Here is a 23,607-nt window from a genome sequence, read left to right as displayed (position 1 = left end):
TTCAGTATGTCCTAACCAGGCAAAGTGTAGGAATTACATTTCCTCAGAATCAAACAAATCATTTGGGTCCAGATGCATTAACAGCTCCTGTAACTATGGGTCCCTTTGTCCCTTTGTATGCTCCAGGTGTGCCTGGAAGCAATGTACACTTATTGACCATTCTGACAGTTCCTGATACACCGATTAAATCTGCTGGGATATCACCAATTGGTATGCAGAGATCAGTATATTCTAACAACTCAGAAGTGGAGAGAGCAGGCTCTCTTGTGAGACCGTTAATCCCTACATGAATTGCACATTCAAAACCAATGAAACATCAAACAGGATTCAACCCTTATGCGAGGTTCCTCAGGGAACCCAACCTTATTTTGTGCCCAGACCTGATCAGTTCCTGAATGTAAATAGCAGCACTCTACAAGGAGTACACACCAGAGAACATGTCAAACTTTAGTATCTTGAGTCAGCAGACTGTAGGTCCTCTAAGAGCAGAAGTATTATGTAATAGTAATATACGATTGGGACGTCTCACTGCACAGCAGCTGAATGATTGGTTAAACAATTTGAGTCCTGAAGGTGTGACAGGTACAATAAACTGTAATGCTAGAATAGAAGACACCAGAGAGAGAGAGAGAGATAAGTGAATGTGCCCAAATTAAAATTGGAATTAAATTAAATGATTTTAGGACGGTTATACAGAGTCCAGTTGGAAACTTACACAGAAGACGAACAGTGGTTCATGGGCAAAGACATTACTCAATGTGCTGGACAGACTTATGAAAGATTAGCTGAAGTAGCTGAGAAATATGATGTGGATTTAGAGAAACAAAGACAAAAGAAGCTACAGGTTCACAAAAGATACAGTTAACATGAGATCTTCTGGAAAGAAAATGCACATTAAGGAATTGATTGCGTACATTTAGAAATGGGATGCTATAGATAAAGGGGAAGGTAGATGGGCAAAGAAAAAGATCAGAAGAAATCAAATCCATGTGTGCTTCCGGCAGAGGCAAATCAAGCTGAGGACAATGTAAAAATGCTGCCAGGTAGAGGTTATGTTCATGTACTCTGGAGTAGGAGTGATATTCTGTCATTCACAAATGATTACCTGAGATTGAGAGAGAAACCAGTGGAATTGTAGAAGCAGAGAGATTTGTGAAAATTTCAGAATGCCTGTGGGAATATTTGAATATTATGTTTGACATTGTAGTCTTGAGTGATTTGTGAACTGAATTCAAATTGAATGTTATTTGTCCAGACCTTGATCCTCCAAGAGAACCAGTAACAGGTGCACCACCTGAATAAGTGATAAAAAAAGAATTACGAAATGATTGAGTTTCAGAAAAAACAGGGGCCTTATTTACAAGTCCCTTGCAATGCCGGTGTATCACTTTTTATGGGGCAAAAAGTGATGCAGGGTCTTGTAATTAAACCCCCAAGGTATGTCTAAAAGATCTTGGCGGAGGATTGCCAGGACGGCACAGGAATCAAAGGAGTCTATTCATGCTTATTGTGAAAGATTGCTGCAAGCTTTCAAACACAAACAATAGAAGCCAAAGATGTGGGTAATTTTGTGTTTAGATTTGTGCAAGAATTGAAGCCAGCCATAAGTGAGATGATTCAGCAGCAACTTAATTGTTTGGCAGTACAGACCGATCAATGAAATCCTGCGGTTTGCAAAGTACTTTAGTGAAGCATTGGAATTGAAGCACATAAAGTTGAAAGAGAAGGTTATGTTCCTGCAATTGAAAGTTGCACAGAAAGTTAGTCTGAGCCCGAGATGATGGTGAACACTGGTGGTATGCAAGGAGTTCCATATCGGGTAAGGAATTTTGTCCAGCCTAGAGGTAGAGAAAGAAAATCCAGGTTGTAGGAGTCACAAATAAGCTTTTGACCAACCCTGTGACAGAATATGTTCTCGTAAAAATAGGTTCATTTGAAGATGAGAACCAATTTGTGGTCTGTGATTCAAGTCCTGTATGTTTTCTTGGACTTGACCTACTGTGTAAGCTAAACTGCTCTATTAGCTACACACCCAAGGAATCGCAATCCAAACAAATGAAAAAGATGTGCTTGTACAATTTAAAGCAGTACCCAAGTGTCACAATGTACCCAAAGCTGACAGGCAATGAATTGCCTGAAGATTTAAAAGACGCAGTGACACCTGAGGTATTGGATTTTTCAGGAAAGGAAATAGGACTCATCAAAGGAATTTCACCTATAAAAATAACTGTGAAGCCAAATGCAGTACATCCAAAAACATCCCCATTTAACATGACACTCTAGACAATTGCCGGAATCACTCTCCTGTTAAGTTGTTTAATTGGACAAGATATCCTGAAAGAGGTAATGGGAAGTCCATGTAACCAGTGGCGTAGCGTGGGTTGTCAGCACCCGGGGCAAGGCAAGTAATTTGAGCCCCCTTACCCGGGGCAAGGCAAGTAATTTGCGCCCCCTAACCCGTGGATTTAGTCTCTTCCAAGATGTTGCGCCCGGTGCGGCCGGCCCCCCCTGCACCCCCTATGCTACGCCACTGCATGTAACTCTCCTATTCTAAGACTGCAGAAGCTCAATGGAAAGTACTGCAAAGTCCAGGAGCTGAGAAAGGTAAATTAGACTGTTGTTCTATGTTGTCATGTGGTACTGAATCCTGCAGTGATTTTATTCCATATTCCATGTGTAGGAGAATGGTATACTGTGATTGGTTTATACCAAGCTTTTTTCTCCATACCATTGCATGGGTAAAGTCAATTCCTCTTTGCGTGCAAATTTTGGCATGGTGCCGAGTTCCACAAGGAAGGGTATACTGAGAGTCCTTTGATTTTCAACTAGATCTTGAAAAAGAATCTGGAATCTCTTAAAAAGCCATATCATTCAGTCTTAGTGCAGTACATAGATGACTTATTTGTTCCATCAAACACTTGAGAAGCATGCCTGAGAGATACAATTGCTCTCTTGAAACATTTAGAAGAGAATGGACTTAAAGTTTCCCCAGCAAAACTACAGCATTGAGAAAGGTGTTGCAGAAAGTGTCACAAAAAAGAATATCAGAAATTATGAAAACAAATCCCCATGCTACTCAGAAGGAAGTCGGAATGTTCCTGGGAATGGTTGGCTACTGTCGCCAGTGGATTCCAAACTTTTCCCTTTTAACCAAGTCCTTACAGAGGCCGCACACAAAGATGTGTCTGATCATCACAGCTGCATACGTGCCTTCAAAGAGAGGAGAGAAAGCTTATGCTGAGCCCTAGCTCTGGGAATGCCTAATTATGACAACTGTTTTTCTTTGTTTTTCTGTGAGTAGGCTCTCTCAGTGTTGACACACTTGCATGGAAATGCGAACAAACCAGTGGCTTATTTTTCTGCCACACTTGATCCTGTGGCTTCAGCGATGCCTGGTTGTTGAAAGGCAATTGCTGCTTTGAGCGTCAGCCTCAAACATTGCGAAGGCATTGTTATGGGTCATCCCCCGAATGTTTTTATTCCCCACTTTGTGGACATACTGTTAATCCGAGCCAAGACCCAATACTTCACCGGTGTGCACGTGACCTGCTATGAGCAGGTCATCCTCATTTCCCTGAATACAGGGGTCAGGAATAAAGTTAAGGGGGTTTATTACAAACTTAAGCTCAAAGTCATGTAGACAATTCGCAAGACAAAGTTATAAAGGTACAAAATCACCAAGGATTGACCAAGGCGACAAAACCAATTCAGGCAAACCAACATTACGAGAACAAGACACTCCTCAAAGACAATACAAAACATCAATAAGATAACTTGATGAACTGAAAATAAACGTTGCTCAGATTTAACAAGCAAACAGGAAGTTCAAATTATTGAAGTTCAATTTGTCTGGGCACAGGAAAACTCTACAGTTTAGCCAATCAAGGAAACACATGCAGGCAAAAGACAATAATAACAAAAAGGGAAAAAGAATTTGGAAAAAGATAATCTCGGGGGAACAAGTTGCTAACTAACGTAAGCAAAAGGTAGGTGAAAAGGGGAAGTGTCAGCATGTCAGAAGCTCGGTCAAGAGTCTTCTGTAAGGGTTAGGGAAACATCTCTAAGACTTAGCAAGGCATTTCAAAGGGGCAAAGGCAGAAGGGAATGCATATCTCCGAGGGGCTCAGCATACCCCAAAAAATGGCAAGGAAGTTTTGTTACATTTGCCCCAGGGAATCTGAGCAAAGTCCTGCTGGATGTTGACATTTTAAAGTTCATAAAACAATCTGATTTGCCAAAATAGCAGTCCATTTGATGTTTAAGGGACATCATCCAATAGAAGTCAATTATATGACTTCAACTTGAAACATCTTCACATTTTCCCATGTCTGACATTCAAACAGCATTCATCCATGTAGTTCCACACAAGATTTAAACAAATGTTTAAATTACAAGTCCACAGTCCAGGATGTTCTACATCCAAAGTCAAATGCATACAACTCTCTACGTGGAAAGCAATAGACATCTATTACCAATCATTCTTCTCATGAGAACAAAGTCTGAAAGAAATGCTTACAGACTATTAAGAGTCTAAATTATAACATAATGTCAGTTTGATACTTCAAACATTTATTTAATACCACCTATGTTTAAGTCACTAGTATAAAAGAATGCACACTAAAATGGCTTCTCTTCACAGTCAAACTATTAGTGCTTTGATTAACATAATACATAGATTGTCACATATAGCTAACCACTGTGACATGAGGGACAGTGCTAACGTTTCTGCTACATCACGCCTCTTGCCCTAACAAGAGAGCTACAGAAATGGGCAAACACTGAAAGAATAATTACCATGACACAACTGTGGGATTGGGGGCAAACAGTGTGGAGGGAGCCAAAAAACTAAGACAGTGAGAGAAAGGGTGATCATTAAAATGGTTAAGGAAAACAAAAAGGTATGAGGCAAATGGAGAGACAGTGCAAAGGAAAGAATGGAATAAAGCAGGTTTTAAAAATGGCACAAAAGAAGAATGTAAAGAAGAAAAAAAGCCAAAAAGGAATTTAAAAAGGAAGAAAAATTGAAGGGCAGTATGAATAAAAGATGCAGTGAATAAAGAAATAACCGTGATAAGAGGTAAAGAAAAAAAAAGCTCTGAAAAACAGAATAAAATAATGAAAGAAGAGGTGAGCGATGAAAGGAGGTGGATGAAAGGTGAGGAGTAAGAATTAAGAGTGGATGGAAGACAACAAGAAAACAGATTGAAAAAAGGGAGAAAGGAAGGACAAGAGGATGATGTCATGAAAAATGAAACAAGAAAGAATGACAGAATGGGGAAAATGGAAAGAAAAGAAAATAGGAATAGGAATAGAAAGAAGAATTAATAGAATGCGAGATGGGCTGAAAGAAAGATGCACAAACAAGAAAAGGAATGAAAGGAGAATGGAATGAAGTACAGAAAAAATAGAAAGAAAAAGAAATATGGAAAGAACAGGCAGGGCCAAAAGAATGTAAGGATTTTTTTTTTAAAGGAAAGCATGACAGAAATAAGTAAATGCAGTTGAATTCATCTTTTGACCAAATTCTTTTCATGCTGGCAAATGCTTAATTTTGACCAATTTTTGCTAGTATTCTATCCGGTTAGCAATTCTCACTGGCTTCCATGTGAAATTCAAGGCGTGCTCAATTCGCTCGAATATTTAGGGGCATATTTACAAGCCCCTAGCGTCACACAGCACCACCGGGGTGTCATATTTATGCTCAGGAGGCACAGTGTGCCATCTCATATTTACAAGGCCACATAAAGCCACCTTGTGTAGCTTTTCATGGCCTTTTAAATATTGGCCCCTTTCCATGCATAAAACATTGTGATAGGGGCATTCCATGGGTGTTGCTGTGGGTGTTCCCATGCAACACCTGTGGAACGCTAAGGAATCCGATGCATTCCCAGATTTACAAGTCTGGGAATGCATCAGGTTCCTACTCAACTTCTGAGGTGGCGTAGAAGTGATGCACGGGGAGAAATATCTTTATTTCTTCCTGTTTTGTCCTCTTTCTATGTGTGCTCCATTCTTCAGCACACATAGAAAGAGAAAAACACACCTCATGATGGTTTTTTGCAGGAAGATGTCCTCTCCTGCACAAAAACAATTATCATCACAATGCAGGCATCATTACACCGTGGTTCAAGGGTGTCTGCACTGGCGCTAGGCAGCAATTTGTGCATCAGCACAGGTGGAGAGGACAGAAATGAGTGATATCTTGTAGATATGGTGCATTTAAGCGCTTTCCCAGTGGTGCAGGGCAGTTGTGCCACAGAGTTTGTAAGTAAGCCCCTTAAAGCTGTACAAAGTGGGGGCTGGTTTATTTTCCTCGCCACTCCCTAAGTAATGCGTGCAATGAGCAAAACATGTCAGGGTACATCATGTATACATACTGTCTAAAATGACGCTTTGGGGCATATATTAAAGAGCACCTTGCACAGCCTTAGTGCCATCTTGGCATCATTTATTTTAATGCTAAGGTGGCCTTTTCCCTGCCCCATGCATACATTGCGCACTTTATAACCCCTTGTGTCCCAATATGCCTCCACCAGGCATAATTTATGTAAGGGGTAGTGTTCCCCCATTCGGAGGCCTGCAAAAATGGTGCAGTGAAATGTAACAGATTTCACTGTGCTATTTGTGGTATAATTTTTAACACCTGCTCAGAGCAGGTGTTAAAAGAAATCTATGGGCCTCCTTGCACTTTGCTAACCTAGTGTCAAACGTTTTGATGCTAGTGCAGCAAAGCACCACAATTGCGTAAAAAATGTTGACGCTATTGTGCTAACAACCGCTATGGTGCACTGCATTATAAATACAACGCAACCATGGTGTTCTTAGGTGCCAGTAGGGGTGGGGCAGAAAAAGTGGTACATCAGGTCTGATGCGCCACTTTTTCATAAATATGGGCCATAGCGTGGACTGACTAGTACTGGCCATGAACAGAAGGGAAAAGCACATTAGATGAAAAATAGAAATGCATCATTTCATGTGCTTAAGGTACTTAGGGCCATATTTATACTTTTCGACGCACAACTGCGCCAACGTAGTTGTGCGTCAAAAAATCTAACACCGGCTAACGCCATTCTGAAGCACCATGCGGGTGCCATATTTATTCAATGACGTTAGCCTGCGTTAGCCGGCGGAGCTGCCTGGTGTGCGTAAAAAAAAATGACTTACACCAGGCAGCGCCGGCGTAGGGGAATATGGAACTTGGGAGTCAAAAAATGGGGCAAGTCAGGCTGAGGCAAAATTTTCGCCTCAACCCGATTTGCGCCATTTCTTTTGACTCCCAACCCCCATTGAAATGACTCATGTCTTAGCAAAGACAGGAGTCATGCCCCCTTGCCCAATGGCCATGCCCAGGGGACTTATGTCCCCTGGGCATGGTCATTGGGCATAGTGGCATGTAGGGGGGCACAAATCAGGCCCCCCTATGCCACAAAAAAAAAATAATAATAATACTTACCTGAACTTACCTTAAGTTCCCTGGGATGGGTCCCTCCATCCTTGGGCGTCCTCCTGGGGTGGGCAAGGGTGGCAGGGGGTGTCCCTGGGGGCATGGGAGGGCACCTCTGGGCTCCTTCCGAGCCCACAGGTCCCTTAACGCCTGCCCTGACCAGGCGCTAAAAAACGACGCAAAAGCGGCTGGACGTCATTTCTTTTGACCCGCCCACTCCCGGGCGTCATTTTTGCCCGGGAGTATAAATACGGCGCACATGCCTCGGAGTAATTTTTTAGAAGGGAACGCCTACCTTGCATATCATCAACGCAAAGTAGGTGTCCACGCTAAAAAATGACGCAAACTCTATGAACTTTGGCGCTAGACGCGTCTAACGCCTGAGTATAAATATGGAGTTCGTTTTGCGTCGAATTTGCGTTAAAAAAAACGACGCAAATCCGGCGCAAACAGAGTATAAATATGGCCCTTAATTTTTTAAACATGGTGTCCTCATTTATAGTATCAAAAAGATACTGTACCTTCTACAGTGTTGCGTTGAGAAGGAAATGACATTTGGGTGGATGGTAGTCAAAACTTAAAATGGTGAAGTGAGATGGAAAGGGGAAGGGTTGAAGTTAAGAAATTTTGGTGATGCAGAGATGGGGAGTAAAACGGGATAGAGAAGGATTGGGCTGCTGGGTAGTGCAAGGAATGAAGGAAAGGACAGTGGGGCACTATATAAGTGGCTAGGCAAGAGAAATAAATATAAGAAGAGAATGCAAAGCTATTAGTGATATTATTAAAGTAGGGAATGGAAATTAGGCAATGACATCGATGAAACTAGGATGGGAATGGAGATAAAGATATTCCCATTGAGATGAGAATAGTCAAAAGGCAGAAAGAGGGACCAAAATTATGTGAGAAGGAAGACAAATAAATACTAGATGATTCAATTGAAAGAATGAATCTGGGATCATCAAAACCCTGGAAAGGGTCAAGACTGAACTTATCAGCGAGATTCATATTTCTCCCTCAGCTCCAGTGCGGCGGAGAATGACACACAGCTGGTATGGGCTCTGACGACGCCTGCATATAGAAAAAGATGCTCAATGCATTACCTATACAGTGTAACACCTTCAAATGTCGTCAAGTGTGTCAGGAGGAGGTGGACACATTATGTGGAGATTCTCAGCCTTATTAGTCTCTCACTCGCCTGCATCTGTTTGCACTTTCCGTGTTGTAACAAATACCAGTAATCACGATGCTCTTCCTTAGAGTAAACGAGAGGGGGGCGAAAAGATGCTAATGGCCTGATATTAGGAGAAGGCAATTTTTGTTTGAAAAGGTTGTCATCAAATTACAGGAAAATCTTCCCCTTCCACCATTTGCCGGCTGCACAATGTTATCTACGGATAATGCACCATGTTATTTTTCTGATGGGTCTTTGAAGTCGATGGAAATTGTGCTGTTGCCTATTTTGCTCTCCTTTACTTAGGAAAAAAGAGGTGGCATTAATAACCATTGCCCATTATCGCAAATTGGCCCTTTGATCAACTTATTCCCCATTTAGACCTAGCATTATCTTGGGCCACCGGTTGAACATTGACTTGCTAGTCATGATGTTTGTCAACAGGAACACAGCAGTGAGGGGGTATGTGAGACTACTGGCCAACATGACAATTGAACCCACTGTTAGACACTCTGCAAATCACTTGGACCCCAGTTACAACTTTGTGAGGAATAAAGTATTTACACTCTTAATTAAGGTATTTACCATGAGTGTTAACTATCTCCTGCTTGTGCGTTTAAACTTAGATATGATGACTAGCGAGCAGAATTGTTTTTACCACACTAAATTATGAATGGTTGCCTTATTGCTATTCAATTCCACACAGGCCTTTCCCCCTCAACAAAGTTTGACAGGTTTGGCAATAACAGCGGGGAACTGACTATCACAGGTTGGAGTTCCGAACTCTGCACATGCTTCTATTTGCATGACGATTGAACTTTCTGGGCCACATCTCCCTATGTGGTAATTTCCTTAGTTCCCAAATATTGTTCTTACGTAGAAAATAGGTTAACGGGGGCATAGTACAAAATGTATGAAACTGTGCATTTACATATTGAAGGTTCTTGAATAATCTCAGGTCATATATTAATACTCCAAAACATCAGAGATGGTGATGTGAATTGTGCAGGGACAGTTCTTCAATTCTTGAAAAGACAGTAATGTTATGGACTATAAAGAACTAGAGATTACCTCAAACTGCCCCTTTCAAAATGGGTAACAATTACTTCACAAAAAGTTGCACGTTTTAAAATATAGGGAAAACGTTTTGATTCTTATATACAAACTGAGTTTAATTCCTAACATATGCGAGCACCAACCTTTGCAAAATATAACAATATATTATGCTTGCATATTTTGGTGTATCAAACTGTATGTCAAATCGTTATCTTGTCCTCCTAGACCTCTGTGGCACATTCGCATTTACCCACTGGAGGGTCCAGTAACATCTTCTGGTTCGGCTCCTGATATTGTGTGGAGGGAGAGTGTTTCCCCCACGTTAAAGGTCCATAGACAGAGTCCTATTTTTCAATTTGCCATACAAATGCTTTGGAGCCTGATATATATTTCATGGGTCCTATGTCACTCTACAAATTCCAGATTACCTACTTACTTGTGTCTGTATTTTTGGCTTGTTGTGGAGGGCTGTTTTCCAGAATATTATATACATAAATCTAGGGTAACATCAAAATTGTCTCCTAAATTTCGTTGGCAATAGTACCATCACACTGGATCTACATTTTTTTTATTAACTCTAACAGGGCGAGATTTTTGTTGGCGATATTTAATTTACAATATTTATTTCAGACAGTATTCTAACAATTATATTATGGGGCTAAACCTCAAGGAGTTCTCTCAGAATAGCAGAAATAGCCACATTACATATTGTGTATATTGACTTGTGTTGCGTAGTTCCTCAGTGGTTTATACATTAAGGGCATATTTAAGAACCCCTCCAGCCATTCTAAAGCACATTAGCATCATTTTTTTAAGCTAACGTGGCATTAGAAGGCCAAAAATGATGCAACATATTTAAAAAGTGGCACAATGCATGCATTGCGCCACTTTGTAACCCTTTGTAACCCTTTGTGCTACATCATGCCTGCGCCAGGCATAATGTATGCAGAAGGGGCATCCCCCCGTTAGGGGTGCTGAAAAAATGGTGCAAGGAAATTTGAGAGACTTTCATGCGTATTTTGTTTTCAGCACTTTTAACGCCTGCTGAGAGCCGACATTAAAAGGGGGCATGCGGTTGATTACAATGGGCCCCTACGTACTCTACAGGAGTAGCGACAAAGTTTTGGCGCTACTCGTGCAGAGTACATCAATAGCGTCATAAAAATATCACGCTATTGCCTACTACCCTGTGCCATAGTGTGCCGTAATCTAAATATGGCGCACACAGGGTGGCAGTAGGGGGGCGCTAAGGGGTGCAAGAAGAATGGAGCTGTACTGTGTGCAGCGCCACTTTTCTTAAATATGCTCCTAAGTTTTCCTTGTCTGTCTATTACACTGTGATTTGGGATCAGGAGGCATGAGTCAATTATTATGGCCTGATTCTGTTTCCCTGTGGACAACTGTTCAGTCTCAATTGTGATCTAATTAATTATGCAATTTGCTCTAATTCATGTATTATTGACCTGCTATTAAAATGAAAATGTAATTATTCTCGTGCCACCAACCCGTGTGTTTTCCTGTCCTGTTGCATCACGTCCTACTACACTTTAGGTCTTTTTTAGAGGTTGTTGGTGGGATATTCCATCACAAATGTGGCTATACCCTGTCCACTGTATTCCGAGTGCACTGTGGCCTATGGCTCTTGAATATGGTGGGTGGGTTATCCTCCAGTTCCTGGGATCGGCCCATCCACCAAACTCTAACTAAGACTGTTTGTCAATGTCCTTTTAGTTCCCAACGCAATGTTCCTGATGTGTACATTACTGATCTACTTTTACTCAGATGAGTTATACTTCTCCATGTTTTTCAAGTTCCCATCTGTCTTGGAGTTTTTTTTTGTCATTAGACATAGCTACTGACATATTAGAATTACATGTTTTCCGAGTCCTCAGGTTCTTTTACCCTCAGGCTCTTCGTCCTTTTTGTGATTGCAAAAATAAGGGGTATTACTGTTGTAGTCACTAGTTTTGCTCAGCACCGTGGATGCAAAAGCAGAACACAGAGTCAGCAGTGCAACCTGTGAGTCACGAATTCTGTCTTCCATCTAGAGTACTCTTTAAGCTAGAAATGTTCTTCCAGACTTATTGAAAACCCAGAATCTCTGGCATCTCGTTGTGCTTGACGAGATAGTTTCCTGCAATGGGCCAACAGTTGTACGTGTGTATGTGTGTGATTGAGTGTATATGAAGGGGAGTCCGTCTGTCTGTGTGCTTGAGAGAAGAGAAGCTGATTTTGTACTGTGATATTGAATCCTGTGACTGGAATATTATCAGAGTTTGCCAGGTATTGCATACTTTGATGGGGGTGGTAGAATAGCAAGTGAAATACTGATTGCTGAGTGCTGGGTTGTATGTTATTTAGTGTTGTGATATGATTTGGTGTGGTATGGCATTTTGTGGTTTGGTGGGATGCACAGTGAGGATATTTAGTTTCTGGTTAGGTTGTATATTTTAAATTTATATAGTGCTGTGAAAGGTCGATATGAGTTCCATGAAGTGGTGCCTTGTGAACTGAAAGTGATGAGCCTTAGTTTGGTGTAGGTGTGGTGTGATGCATGCGGTGGAGGTGGGTGTGGTGTAGTGTGATAAATGAAATATGTTCTATTGTGCAGTGTTTTCGAATGTGAAGTGAAATGGTTAGATGTATTGCTTTGTATGTGACACATGCAAAGTATGCTAAGATCGACATGTGATTGAATAGTTTTTCCATGGCGTGTAGCAAGAAAGGTTTCCTGCAGTCAAGAAACATAACACTGTAACTGAATTTGCAGAATATAAATTACAATGAAAACTTCAGAAATGTGCTTACTTCAAATATGATCACTTATGTTTAAACCTGCAGTTGCCAGTGACACAGGGGAGAAGGTTCTGTTTTGTCAAACATGTCAATGTTTGCTCAATGTCACATCAATGTCCGCTTTCCTCAACGTCTCAGTAATTAGGCCTTTGTACTGATTCAATTATTGACTGCAGCAGTCATCTATTATCTCATTAAGCTTATGTACTGGGGTATGTATGTACGTCTGTTTTTAAGTTCAAGGGTAGTTTCTAAATAATTTACGGTCTCTGAATTATTCTAAGTAAAAATTTGTTATTGGGCGAACGCCGTCATTACCTGTTATTACAGAGAACGAAGGGTCAGATGTATCATCAAGGCCCTTTGCGATTCGGAAATAGCGATTTTTAAGAAATCGCTATTTCCGACTTGCAAAGTACCATGTATCACATTTGCGAATCGGTAATAGCGATTTCTTAAAAATTGCAAATGCTATTACCGAATCGCAAATTGTGATACCGGACCCATTCGCAGCTATGGGCCTGTTGGCCCATTTCTGCGATTTTTTTGCATTCCCAAAAATGCAATTTCTGAACCAGAAATCGCAATTTTGGAAATGCAAAACCCCAGGGTGCTGGGGGGCTAAGGCTCCCTCTGCTGCACCCCCCCCAAAAAAAAATTGGGGACATTTAAGGTGCACATATGCCAAAAGGGCATGTGTGCTTTACGTGTCCATGGTTACCACCAACTTCAACTTGGTGGTAATTAGCGATTCCTAAATGCCAAAATTGCATTTAGGAATTGCTTCATACATGTGCTAAGGAATCGCAAATAAGGAATCCTTATTTGCGATTTCTAATTTAGAGAGTCGCAATTTGGGCCTCTCTAAACAGGGTCGCAATTTTAAGGAATCGCTATTTCAGCGATTCCTTAAAATTGCGTTCAGAATGTATTTCATACATTCTGAAACGGCATTTTGCATTTGCAAACGTGCATTCGCACCGTTTGAGAATGCAAAATGCTTTCATACATCTGGCCCGAAATGTTACATCTTTCAGCAGTGCCATGATTGAATTTCACTATTCCTAAAAACTAAGATGTTACTGCTTATGTCACCAATCCCTCATGGGCAGGTTTTATGATTTCGGGGCACCGGGGTTCTCCCATTTTAGGACTTTTGTTGACAAGTTTCGCTTTTGTCTATATTGTCCATTTGCTTAACAGATTTAACCTAAAAATATGTTAGAAATGATCTAAAAAGGTAAGTAATGATTAGGACATGTGCTCGTTATTAAAATTAAACGTAAAGTAAAAAAAAAAATGAGATGTTGGTTAGAAAGCAATGGAAGGAGAAAAGGACAGCATATGTTGACATAAAAAACACCTTGCAACTAAAAATCCAAAACATGTTTCTTCCTAAGTAGGCATCCAGAGAACTGGGCAGCTTTGTTCCCATTACAATTCCAAATATTACGATATACTGATTTCCCACAGCAACATAAAAACCTCTGTGAGTGCCTGCCAAACTCACAATCTGGACTGCAGCAATAGTCCAGGGCTGCTAAACTTTACACAAAACAAGGATGTGCTTGCCCTTTGCTTGTTGGGCTGAGCAAAATGTTACCCTTCATCAATAAATTTGGCAAAGTCAAGAAACCTTTCCCTAGCTTGGCAGTCAAAGTTCTGAACTTCTCCCAGAGGCAAAATGAAAGTTGCCCGGTTCTCCCTAGACCGTCTTATCCTGCTGCATTATAACACTTTCACAGAGAATTGTGCTGAATCCTGTGATCCGCCCCGCGTACGTCAAGGTGCGTGGAGGAGACAGGGGAATGGTCAGTGTCGGGACAAATAAAGACATCCATTGGAGGGAACAGTTCTCACGGTGGGCTTGAAGCGTGGGGCAGGGAGCAGGTATTCAGGACTTTAGACCTGAAGGCATTTGGAGCATGACATGTGGGGCATCTGATAAGTGGTGCCTGTCTGCCAGCTGCAACTCATGTGCCTGTGTCAGAGTCTACATTGTTTCTTCGTGCGTCTAATGGACACTAAAGCATGCCTCCTTTTATTTAAACTTCAGGAGCTGCACTTTTGAAAATTAGCGTAGAAAAAAAAAAAATCCAGACATTGCAATCGCCTCATTTCCCCTTAATCCAAAATGTAAACTCTTGGGAAATGTTGCACTGGACCGTATCTTTAGCTGCTTGTTGTTTACCAAGGTGACTTGCATTCGTACAGAACATGGCTCTGAGTTTGCTGAGGATTAAGCCATGGAATTTTACAGGATCTGAGGGAATAATACCTCACACCTCCCGCTGTTTATAGTGGATGCCTCTTACATCCTGTTGCTAGTGAAAGGGGTTTACAGAAAATGTCTTTCTGTTAGTTTAAAAAAACTTTGTAACTATTCAAAAGTTTTCCAGGATGAATGTCAGTAAGGAGAATAGTGGACCTGACATTTCCGCAACCTTTACTGAGCACTCCCACCCACACTGCTCAATAGAGTGCTTGGTGGTTTAGATGTTAGTAATCAGTGTAAAACTTTCTTTTATCCATAGGCACTTCCCGAAGGACAGACGGCATCTTGGGATACAGCCAAGGAGGACGAAAACCGCAATAAGAACAGATATGGTAACATAATTTCCTGTAAGTGCAGATTCGATACACTATACAAACACACTAGGCGCCTAGTAGGTCCATTCAATTGCCCCCGGCTTTCAGCAGACATTGACCATTTATATTACTCCCATTACGATTTTCACGTGGGTTGACATAATATCTGACTCGGTTCTGGTTCTAAGACAGCAATGCTGAACACACTTTTTATCTTCGGATGGACAGTGCGATCTTTTTTACAACCTCCAGAATAAAACCTTTGCGATGTGTCTTAAAAGACCCGTAAATATGTGAATCCGCCTGAGGATCTGCACATGATATATCCTTGTTAGACCGTATTTCTGATGTAATACTTTCAGAATGAGACCTTTTGACTTCGGGCATATTTGCCTTATGTAACTGTACTTATGCAAAGAGATCTCTTGTCTGCCTTCCTGTTATTTGCACATTTACTCAGGCCAGTAGATCAGCACTGCAATGTATTGCAGTGTATGGTGTTTATGTGTGTGTTTGTCTTGTAAATTGCTCCCTAAGTACGAGTGGGTTTATATGTTTGTGCATTAGCGTGTGTCTCTTAGCATATGTTCCCATGTGTGTTAGCTGTAGGGCTTGTTGAATTATTCTTTTACTTGAGTATGTGTTTTATTCAGGGAATTCCAGAACATATAATTTAATTGTTCTGTCTCTTATGTGCATGTTTTAGATATAGAGGAGTAGGACTCTTGAGAGAGTCACAGATTGGGTGCACTGCCCCAGTTTGCGCCAGTGTGCATCCTTTAGTGTTTGCACCCAGAGCAGGCCTGGACCGTGTGCAAGATGACAGATATTCATTGTTCCAACTGAGAGCGTGAACCTCCACCTACAGTGTCAACAGCCCTTTGCTGAAATCATATCAGCTGATTCAACATACCAGTCCACCTGTACCAGCAGTGCAACCTCAACCTTCCTATCAAGGTGTACAGGTCTCCCATGTATGTGGTTACAGTATGTGACTGCACCCACCTGCAGAGGATATCTGGGGTTCACTGGGGCCCTCATGCTTTACTTCCAGTGGCCTCCGTAGGGGGGTCACCCTAACTGACCCATATGTGACGCACAGTCAGTGTCTCTTGAAGCAATTTACTTGCCTCTCCACCCGCTGCTATATCACAGTTCGGTGTGTATATAAACGTATATGGTTCCATGTCTCTATGCAAATGAGGAAAAAACATTTGTGATGGAATAACCCCATCAGCCAAACTCTAACTCAGGCCCTTAGTCTTCTTATGTCTGTATGTGTATCTTAATAATATATATATATATATATTTTTTCACTGAAAAAACAAAGGTTACAGGTTATGTTCTGAATTTACTTGCAAAAGACCCTAGAAATTCAGCAGTTATAGTTAAAGTTATTTCAAGTAATATAACTTGTGCCCTAAGGTAACTATAACTCATGTCCCTGCCATGCACTGCTAATTACTCCACATATTACAGCACTCATGACAACTTCTATAAGATCATCATCAATATAAATGGAACATTAGCAGTCAAATTATTGGGAAAAAAACTGTGCATGATGGAGCGTGAGTTATAGTTACCTTAAGGCGTGAGTTATAGTTACTTGAAATAACTCTAACTATAACTGCTGAATTTCTAACATTTTGCACGAGTAAAGACAGGACCTAGCTATAACGTCCCTATAACCTTTTTTTTTCAGTGAATTTCTATGTTTTTTTTAGCATGCACAGACATAAATAGAAGTAGCAGAGACTGGGTTGGCTGATGGGCCTAGACTATGGCCAGGCCCGGAGGCCAACCCTCCTGCATGCACTCAAGCTATGCACGGCCTTTCGACGTGCGCAGCATGAGCTTGGATGTAGTAGGTGTTTTTTTTTTTTTTTTCTCTGGATTCGCAGGTCCAACCCTGGATTTGCGAATTCCTGGATCGGTGGATCCACCTGTGGATCCACGGATTGGGGGGAAAAAACAGTTTGGAAATGTTTTGCCCATTAGAGGTCCTTAAGCTACCCCTCTATGTGTTCTGTGGGGTCTAATGACCCCATATGTGTTTTTTCACTCATCTTCTCCAACCCCTGAGCCGATGCGACAAATAAAATGGTAGCTGCAACTTTTCTGTCAGGTTGCGGCCAGCCAATAAAGGCCTTGCTTTTCCCTCGAATCTACAAATCCAAATCTGCAGCACTAGATTCTATATTTTTTAAACTGTAATATCTCAGAAACTACAGAACGGATTTAAACCAAATCACAAAAAGCACAATCTGAGTACTAAGATCTAGCTTCCTGTCAAATTTGGTGTAATTTCGTTCAGCGATTTGGGCTTTAGTCATGTCCAAAATTCCTATGGAAAAATAAATGGGGAAAATGCATTTTGGGATCCCCTTTTTCTCGGCCCCTGCTTGACAGATTACCGCGAAACTTTCAAGACAGCAGCTGAACTGACAAAACTATAAGTTCTGAAAATTTTGTGATGATGCGTCAAACTGCAGCATAGTTATAGGCAAAACAAAAAATGCTCAGTCTATGAAAGGTAGGTCCTAACTATAACTACCTAGTGGTGAACGCCACTAGGTTTAATATATATATATATATATATATATATATATATATATATATAATCTCAAAAACGAAGTTGTCCTCATGTGAAAGCGCACTCCGAACAGGTTATATAAATGGGAAGAAAAAGCAAAGCCAGCAACTCACAGTGAAGTCTTTAAGCAGTTTCATTATTCTAGGCCTTAGGTTATAAAATCACCTCTGGACACGTGTTTCTGGGTCAATCCCTTCATCAGCAGAGACCAGCAACCCACTTGGGGCAGGATGAAAAAATTGCAAATCTTCACAAAATTATCAAAACTAGCTTGCTGCTCACTTCAGCTACTTTCTTGAAAGTTTCATGTGATTTGCCAAGTGGGGGCTCAGAAAAGGGTTGGGAGTCCCAAAACACCTTTTGCCCATGCAGTTTCCATAGATATTATTACACATGACTACAGCTCGTAGCGCTTGATGCAATTACACCGAATTTGGCAAAAAGGTAGCTTCAGAAAGTGCCCTTTTTGTGATTTGGTGTAAATCCTTTCATTAGCTTTTGAGCTATTAAAGGATAAATACATTTGTACCTCTGGGCAAAGCCTAAATACATATCTCACTCATGGTGAGATCTGATTGGCTGTCAGCACTTCAACCAGGTATTGCTGGCAGACATTTTGGGACCAATATACATGATAGCACCTTTTGAAATGCATTATAGTGAATGGCAAGTTTTTAGGATCATAAGAAGAACACATAAAGGTTGATAACAGATTTTAGTTACAATATAAATCATTTGTTGATGGTACCATACTAAGTTTAGGAATTGTTGTGTGTGCTAAGGTGATTTTACCCAATGAAAAAGCCTTCTACTGAGAATTTGTTAATTGTGTTTGAGAGAAAACGCTTTCCTCATGATTGTCCCATAGAGATTATGGATGGTGCTCTAGAAGCTAAAATGGCAGCATATTTTCTGTACATTCACACTATCTCAGCCACATGAAAATGAAGTTTGACATTCCCTTTAAATCGTAATTCCACCAGAACCAGCATGTCAGTTGATTCCCTTGTGCTTGACTACAGGCTTCCACTGTTCTAAAGAACAAGTAGAGCACTAACAGTTTTACTTATGACAAAAGTATGCACACCTGAAGCCTTCTTGATTGAATCAAACCGGTAAAATGTAAAACTTTTAATTTAGAAAGGAACAAAATGGGGGGGGGGTTCATTTTGTCATATAAATTATGATTAGTGCTGTACAAAGAAAAATGAGGACAGGTTTTAAGTGAGTTCTCAAATATCTTCCTCTTCTATTTTATTAAAACATTCTGACATGCAGATCGAAACATGCATTTTCAATTGTGCTAACATTTTAAATTTATGCCAAAAGTGTAGCACATCTGAACGCCATCTTGATGGAATTGATGTGGAAAACTGAGAGCAGTTTCTACTGAGGATACTGCAGTAACTGAGGAAATTAGGGAGCATCCTAACAAATACATCTCCCAAGATGGCCACCAGAGAAGAAAGAGCCCAATTTGAGGATAAACATCACTCAAAAGAGCCCAATGACAGAAGTGTGTAAAACACTTACTCCTAGGTTTATAGTTTTTGGTGCAAAACTGCACTAGTGCAGTTTTGCATCAAAACCTTTACCTCCAGCTTGCGTCATTCTCAGACGCATGCCGGGCGTCATATTAATAGAAGGGTGCAAGCCGACAGTAAGGCCCAGCTAGCGTCATGAAAAATGACGCTAACCAGGTGGGGGTGGCAGTAGGGAAGGAGGAGGTTGTGCCTTAAAAAAGGACGCTAGCCTGGCTAGAGGCAAAAAAAAATGCCTCCAACCACACTAGCTCCATTTTCTGGCACACAACAACCAAAAACATTACATCTGTCTTAGGAAAGACAGGAGTCATGCCCACCACCCCAATGGCCAGCACAGGGGACAAGTGTCCCCAGGGCATGGCCATTGCATTCTGTGCCATGCAGGGGGACCCACGTTAGGACCCCAGATGACAAAATAGTTGTTTAAAAATAGTAACCTGAAATTATCTGTGATGGGGTCCCCCATCCCCTGGTGTCCCTCTGGTGGGGGTGATTCTGGGGCTTGGGGAGGGCACCTATGGACCCATTTCATGGTGTTTAACTATGGAAATGGGTCCACAGGTCCCCTAACACCTGGTCTGACCCAGGCGTTAAATAATGGTACTAAGCAAGCTAAGCACCATTGCTTAGCCCCGCCACCCACCCGTACATCATTTTAGCATGGCTGATAAATATTGCGCTATGGGAAAAGCACAATTTGTTCGGTGGGAATGCCTACCTTGCATCTTATTGACACATGGTATGTTCATGCATCCAGAAATTGGTGCAAACTCCAATATTTTGACCCTAGATGTGTCTAGTGTCAAAATATGAGTATGGAGTTAAGTTTGAGCCGAGTTTGCGTAAAACAAATTACACAAATTTGGCACAAACAGAGTATAAATATACCCCTACATTTTTTTGTTTTTCTTGCAGTTTAATATAGTGGAGACTTGATCCAAAGGTATTGGAGTGCTTTTAATGAGCATCAGGTACATTACAGAAGGACACATTCATTTTGGTTTTAGGCATTAGGAGATTAAGTGATCTGCCCACAGTCATAGGATGTTGACCTGACATTGAAACTTGGACCTGGACCCTCTCCACTAGGTGTAAAATATGATCAAGTAACCAGCTGGATAAAAAAACAGAGTTAGCAAATAATTTTAAAGTGCTTTGTCGCTATTTAAGATCTCAGAAAATACATCCTGATTTTAGTTTTTTAACACACTAAAGCACAAACAATCATTTCTATGGGAGTAAGACTCTCTCGTTTTTATAATTTCTAAAGGAAAAGCTTTATTTATTACAGTTTTGATCACAGCAAGATGACATCTGGCGTGGCACACTTTTATATTAAATATAGAATGTTACAATCAAAATGTTCATTAGAATACTGTGAAGAGGGAGAGGTCAGAGGCATGAACTCGGATAACTGAGGGCAGGGAGGACGGTGCAGAGTCAAAAAGTTGACCACTCTGGGCAGGCAGCAGGGGCAGAAGCAGCGTAAGGCACTATGAGCGCAGGGGAAAGGGGGGGCAGGGGCAACAAACCAACCATGCAGGACAGGCAAGAGTGGCTGTGGCAATATCACAGACAAATGAGGGCAGAAGGAAGAGGCAGTGGCATTACAACCATACATGCAAACAGACCAGACTAGGCAGGAGACTCCTGATGTTTTTCCGCCCGAAAGAGCTTTATTTTACATGTTTCCTGTCTGAAATCTCCTCTTTTTCAGTGTAAGTCAGTTGGGAAAAACAGTTTCCAGCTTTCTCCCTCTTTCAAAGTTCACATTTTTGGCAAGTATGTTACAGTGGATTATGGAGGGCAGAAGGAATGGGGTAGAGACATGAACTCAGATAACAGAGGGCAGGAGGGAAATGGGCAAGGGCTCCAAACTGACCTTCCAGGGCCGATGTCAGGGGTTGCAGCAGCACAATACACTATACAGGTCAAGCGGGATGGCAGTGCACCGCAACGGACTATGAAAAAAAATAGGGAGGGGACAGGGCAATGCACATTGACAACAGAGGGGAAAGTGGCAAAGGCTGCAAGCTGACCATACCGGACAGACAGGAAGGACAGTTGCAGCATAATGGACCATGAAGGGCAGAAAGGACGGGGCAGAGGTATGGCAATGGACCATTCAAGGCAGGAGGGAATGAATAGGGGCCTGCACATGGACATCAGAGGACAGGGGGAAGTGGGCAGAGCATGAGCACCAAGCGGACCATGGAGGGAACACAGGATGGGCACTGGAAGCACAACACACTATGGAGGTCAACAATGAGACTATAATGGATATGCACAGAAGAAAGTTGGAATATGGGGTGGGAGTCAGGGGCAGCAAGCTGATCACACAGGGCAGGAGGAGGGGCTGAGGCAGCACAGAATACCATGCATGACAAGCAAGAGGGTTACTGGCAGCTCAACGGCCACAGTGACCAGAGATATAGAGGATAGGGGTGCGCACAAAGCACCATGGAGGACAGAAGTGATGGGTAGGGGCTGTATACATACAAGAGAGAGCAGGAAAAGGGGTTTCACAACAGACCAGGTAGGAGAAGCAGTTGCAGTACAACAGAGCATGGAAGGCAAAAGGGGATAGCATCAAAATGGACCATGGAGGACAGGAGGGAAGGGATAGAGGCATGGAACTCAGACAGGCAGGGTGGAGGTGGCAGGGACAAGCAGCAGTCATCTGACCATGCTAGGCAGGTGGGCAGTGGAAGCTCAATAGAGCACTCAGAGTAGATAGGATGGGAAGTGGCAGGTCCATGGAACATGCTGGGCAAAAAGAAGTGAGCAGAGGCTTGCACACAGACATCGGCGGGCAGTGGAAGGAGGGTAAGGGCAGCAAACTAAGCACAGAAGATAAGCAGGAGGTCAATGATGGGGCAGTGGAGGGCAGGAAAAGTTGGGCAGGGACATCAAGCTAAATGGAGGGCAGTAGAAGCACATAGGATCATGCAGGACAGAGATACGGTTGGCGCATGGACTTGGACAACAGAGTATAAGGATGAGGTGGATGGGGCAGCAAGCTAACTGTTCAAGGTAGGCGAGAAGAGCAGTGGCGAGCAAAAGCCACACAGGGACATAATGAGGCAGCAGTGGTATGGACTTGGACAATGGATGGCAAGGAGGGGGCGCAAAAACAGCAAGCTTGGGGTGGGGGCAGCATAATGCCAGGACACGCCCTGTGTCCAGTCTAGCCCCCTCTCAATGCATTGTGATGGGCATCTTATTTAAAGTAAAAAAAGAAACTAGAAATTCACTGATATATTTATATATATATATATATATATATATATATATATATATATATATATATATATATATGTATATATATATATATATATATATTTTGCCTAGTGGCGGTCTACATTGGTAGTTATAGTTAGGACCTAGATTCTATATTAAAAATGTTTTTTACGTGCCTCTTGTCGAATCTTCAAAAAACTTTCCAAAATAATTTGCCAGTCCCATCAGCTGCTGTCTGGAAAGTTTTGGAGTGATCCCTCTCGGGGGCTGCGAAAAAGGAAGGTTCCATTCATTTTTTCATAGGGATTTTGAACAGCGATAGCGCCAAAACTACTGTACAGAAAGACATCCAATTTGGCATAAAGGTAGGTCCTGGTCCAGAAAGTGACCATTTTTGTTTTGGTGTAATTCCTTTCAGTAGTTTTAGAGAAATTAAAGAACACCTGAGTTTGTATATATAGGGATGCAAAGGAATCACTACCCCTCATGTTCTCACATCAAACAGCTCCTGCTTGCAGAAAGTGGAGTTTTCATCTCTTTTCCTGCACACAAATATTTGTGCAGGGGAACAGATTAAAACATTGCTTCATCAAACAGGGAGCAGCTATTTGAAGCAGCTCCCTGCTTGGGGGACCAATGCTGGCTCCTGCAGGACGTGAGGAGTTGGCTAGGACCACAGAAGCCTTCAGCTCCCCCAGTGGTCCAGTCCCTCTTTACCTCTCTCTTTTCCATCCCATAATGGCATGGAAGATAGAGAGATTGTTATTGCAATGGTCTCTCCAATCAATGACTTCAAAGTATCACACTAGCAAGATGTTTGATTCAAACATTATAGTTATGTTTTGATGTGAAGAAAACAGTGTCACTTCCTGCCTACTGGTAAAGCTGTTGGTCTGTAACTCAGTAGGTTGAATGTTGAAATCCTGGTACCTCATGCAGTGTATCTGTTTATTTACTAGTGTTTTGCCATCAACATCTGAATGTCATATTGTCGCGTAGGCTCTCATTATCCTAATGAGACTACTGGATTTTTGGGCGGCAAGATCGTTCACAGTGTGGGGGACTAAGTCTGACCCACAGTAAAGGAGCCTTGTCACCCCAAACCCGCGTTATGCTCCGGCTAACTAGCAGTGCCTCATCTCTCCCGAAGGGAGGGGACAATTGGGCAGCCGAG

The 23,607-nt window shown here is 41.8% G+C and overlaps 1 protein-coding gene across 1 annotated transcript in view; it reads left to right on the top strand.

The window, feature by feature from the left end:
• PTPRT (protein tyrosine phosphatase receptor type T) overlaps positions 1–23,607 on the top strand; it is a 1,804,620-nt gene that overhangs the window by 1,611,384 nt on the left and 169,629 nt on the right. The window contains exon 21 of the mRNA XM_069243772.1: positions 15,002–15,089. Coding sequence (XP_069099873.1) covers positions 15,002–15,089 — 88 coding nt within the window. The remainder of the gene's footprint in view (positions 1–15,001; positions 15,090–23,607) is intronic.

Source organism: Pleurodeles waltl, chromosome 7 (genome assembly GCF_031143425.1).
Source record: "Pleurodeles waltl isolate 20211129_DDA chromosome 7, aPleWal1.hap1.20221129, whole genome shotgun sequence".
Lineage (NCBI taxonomy): Eukaryota > Metazoa > Chordata > Amphibia > Caudata > Salamandridae > Pleurodeles > Pleurodeles waltl.
Note: the sequence above shows the minus strand (reverse complement) of the source record. Positions and strands in the feature narration are given on the sequence as shown.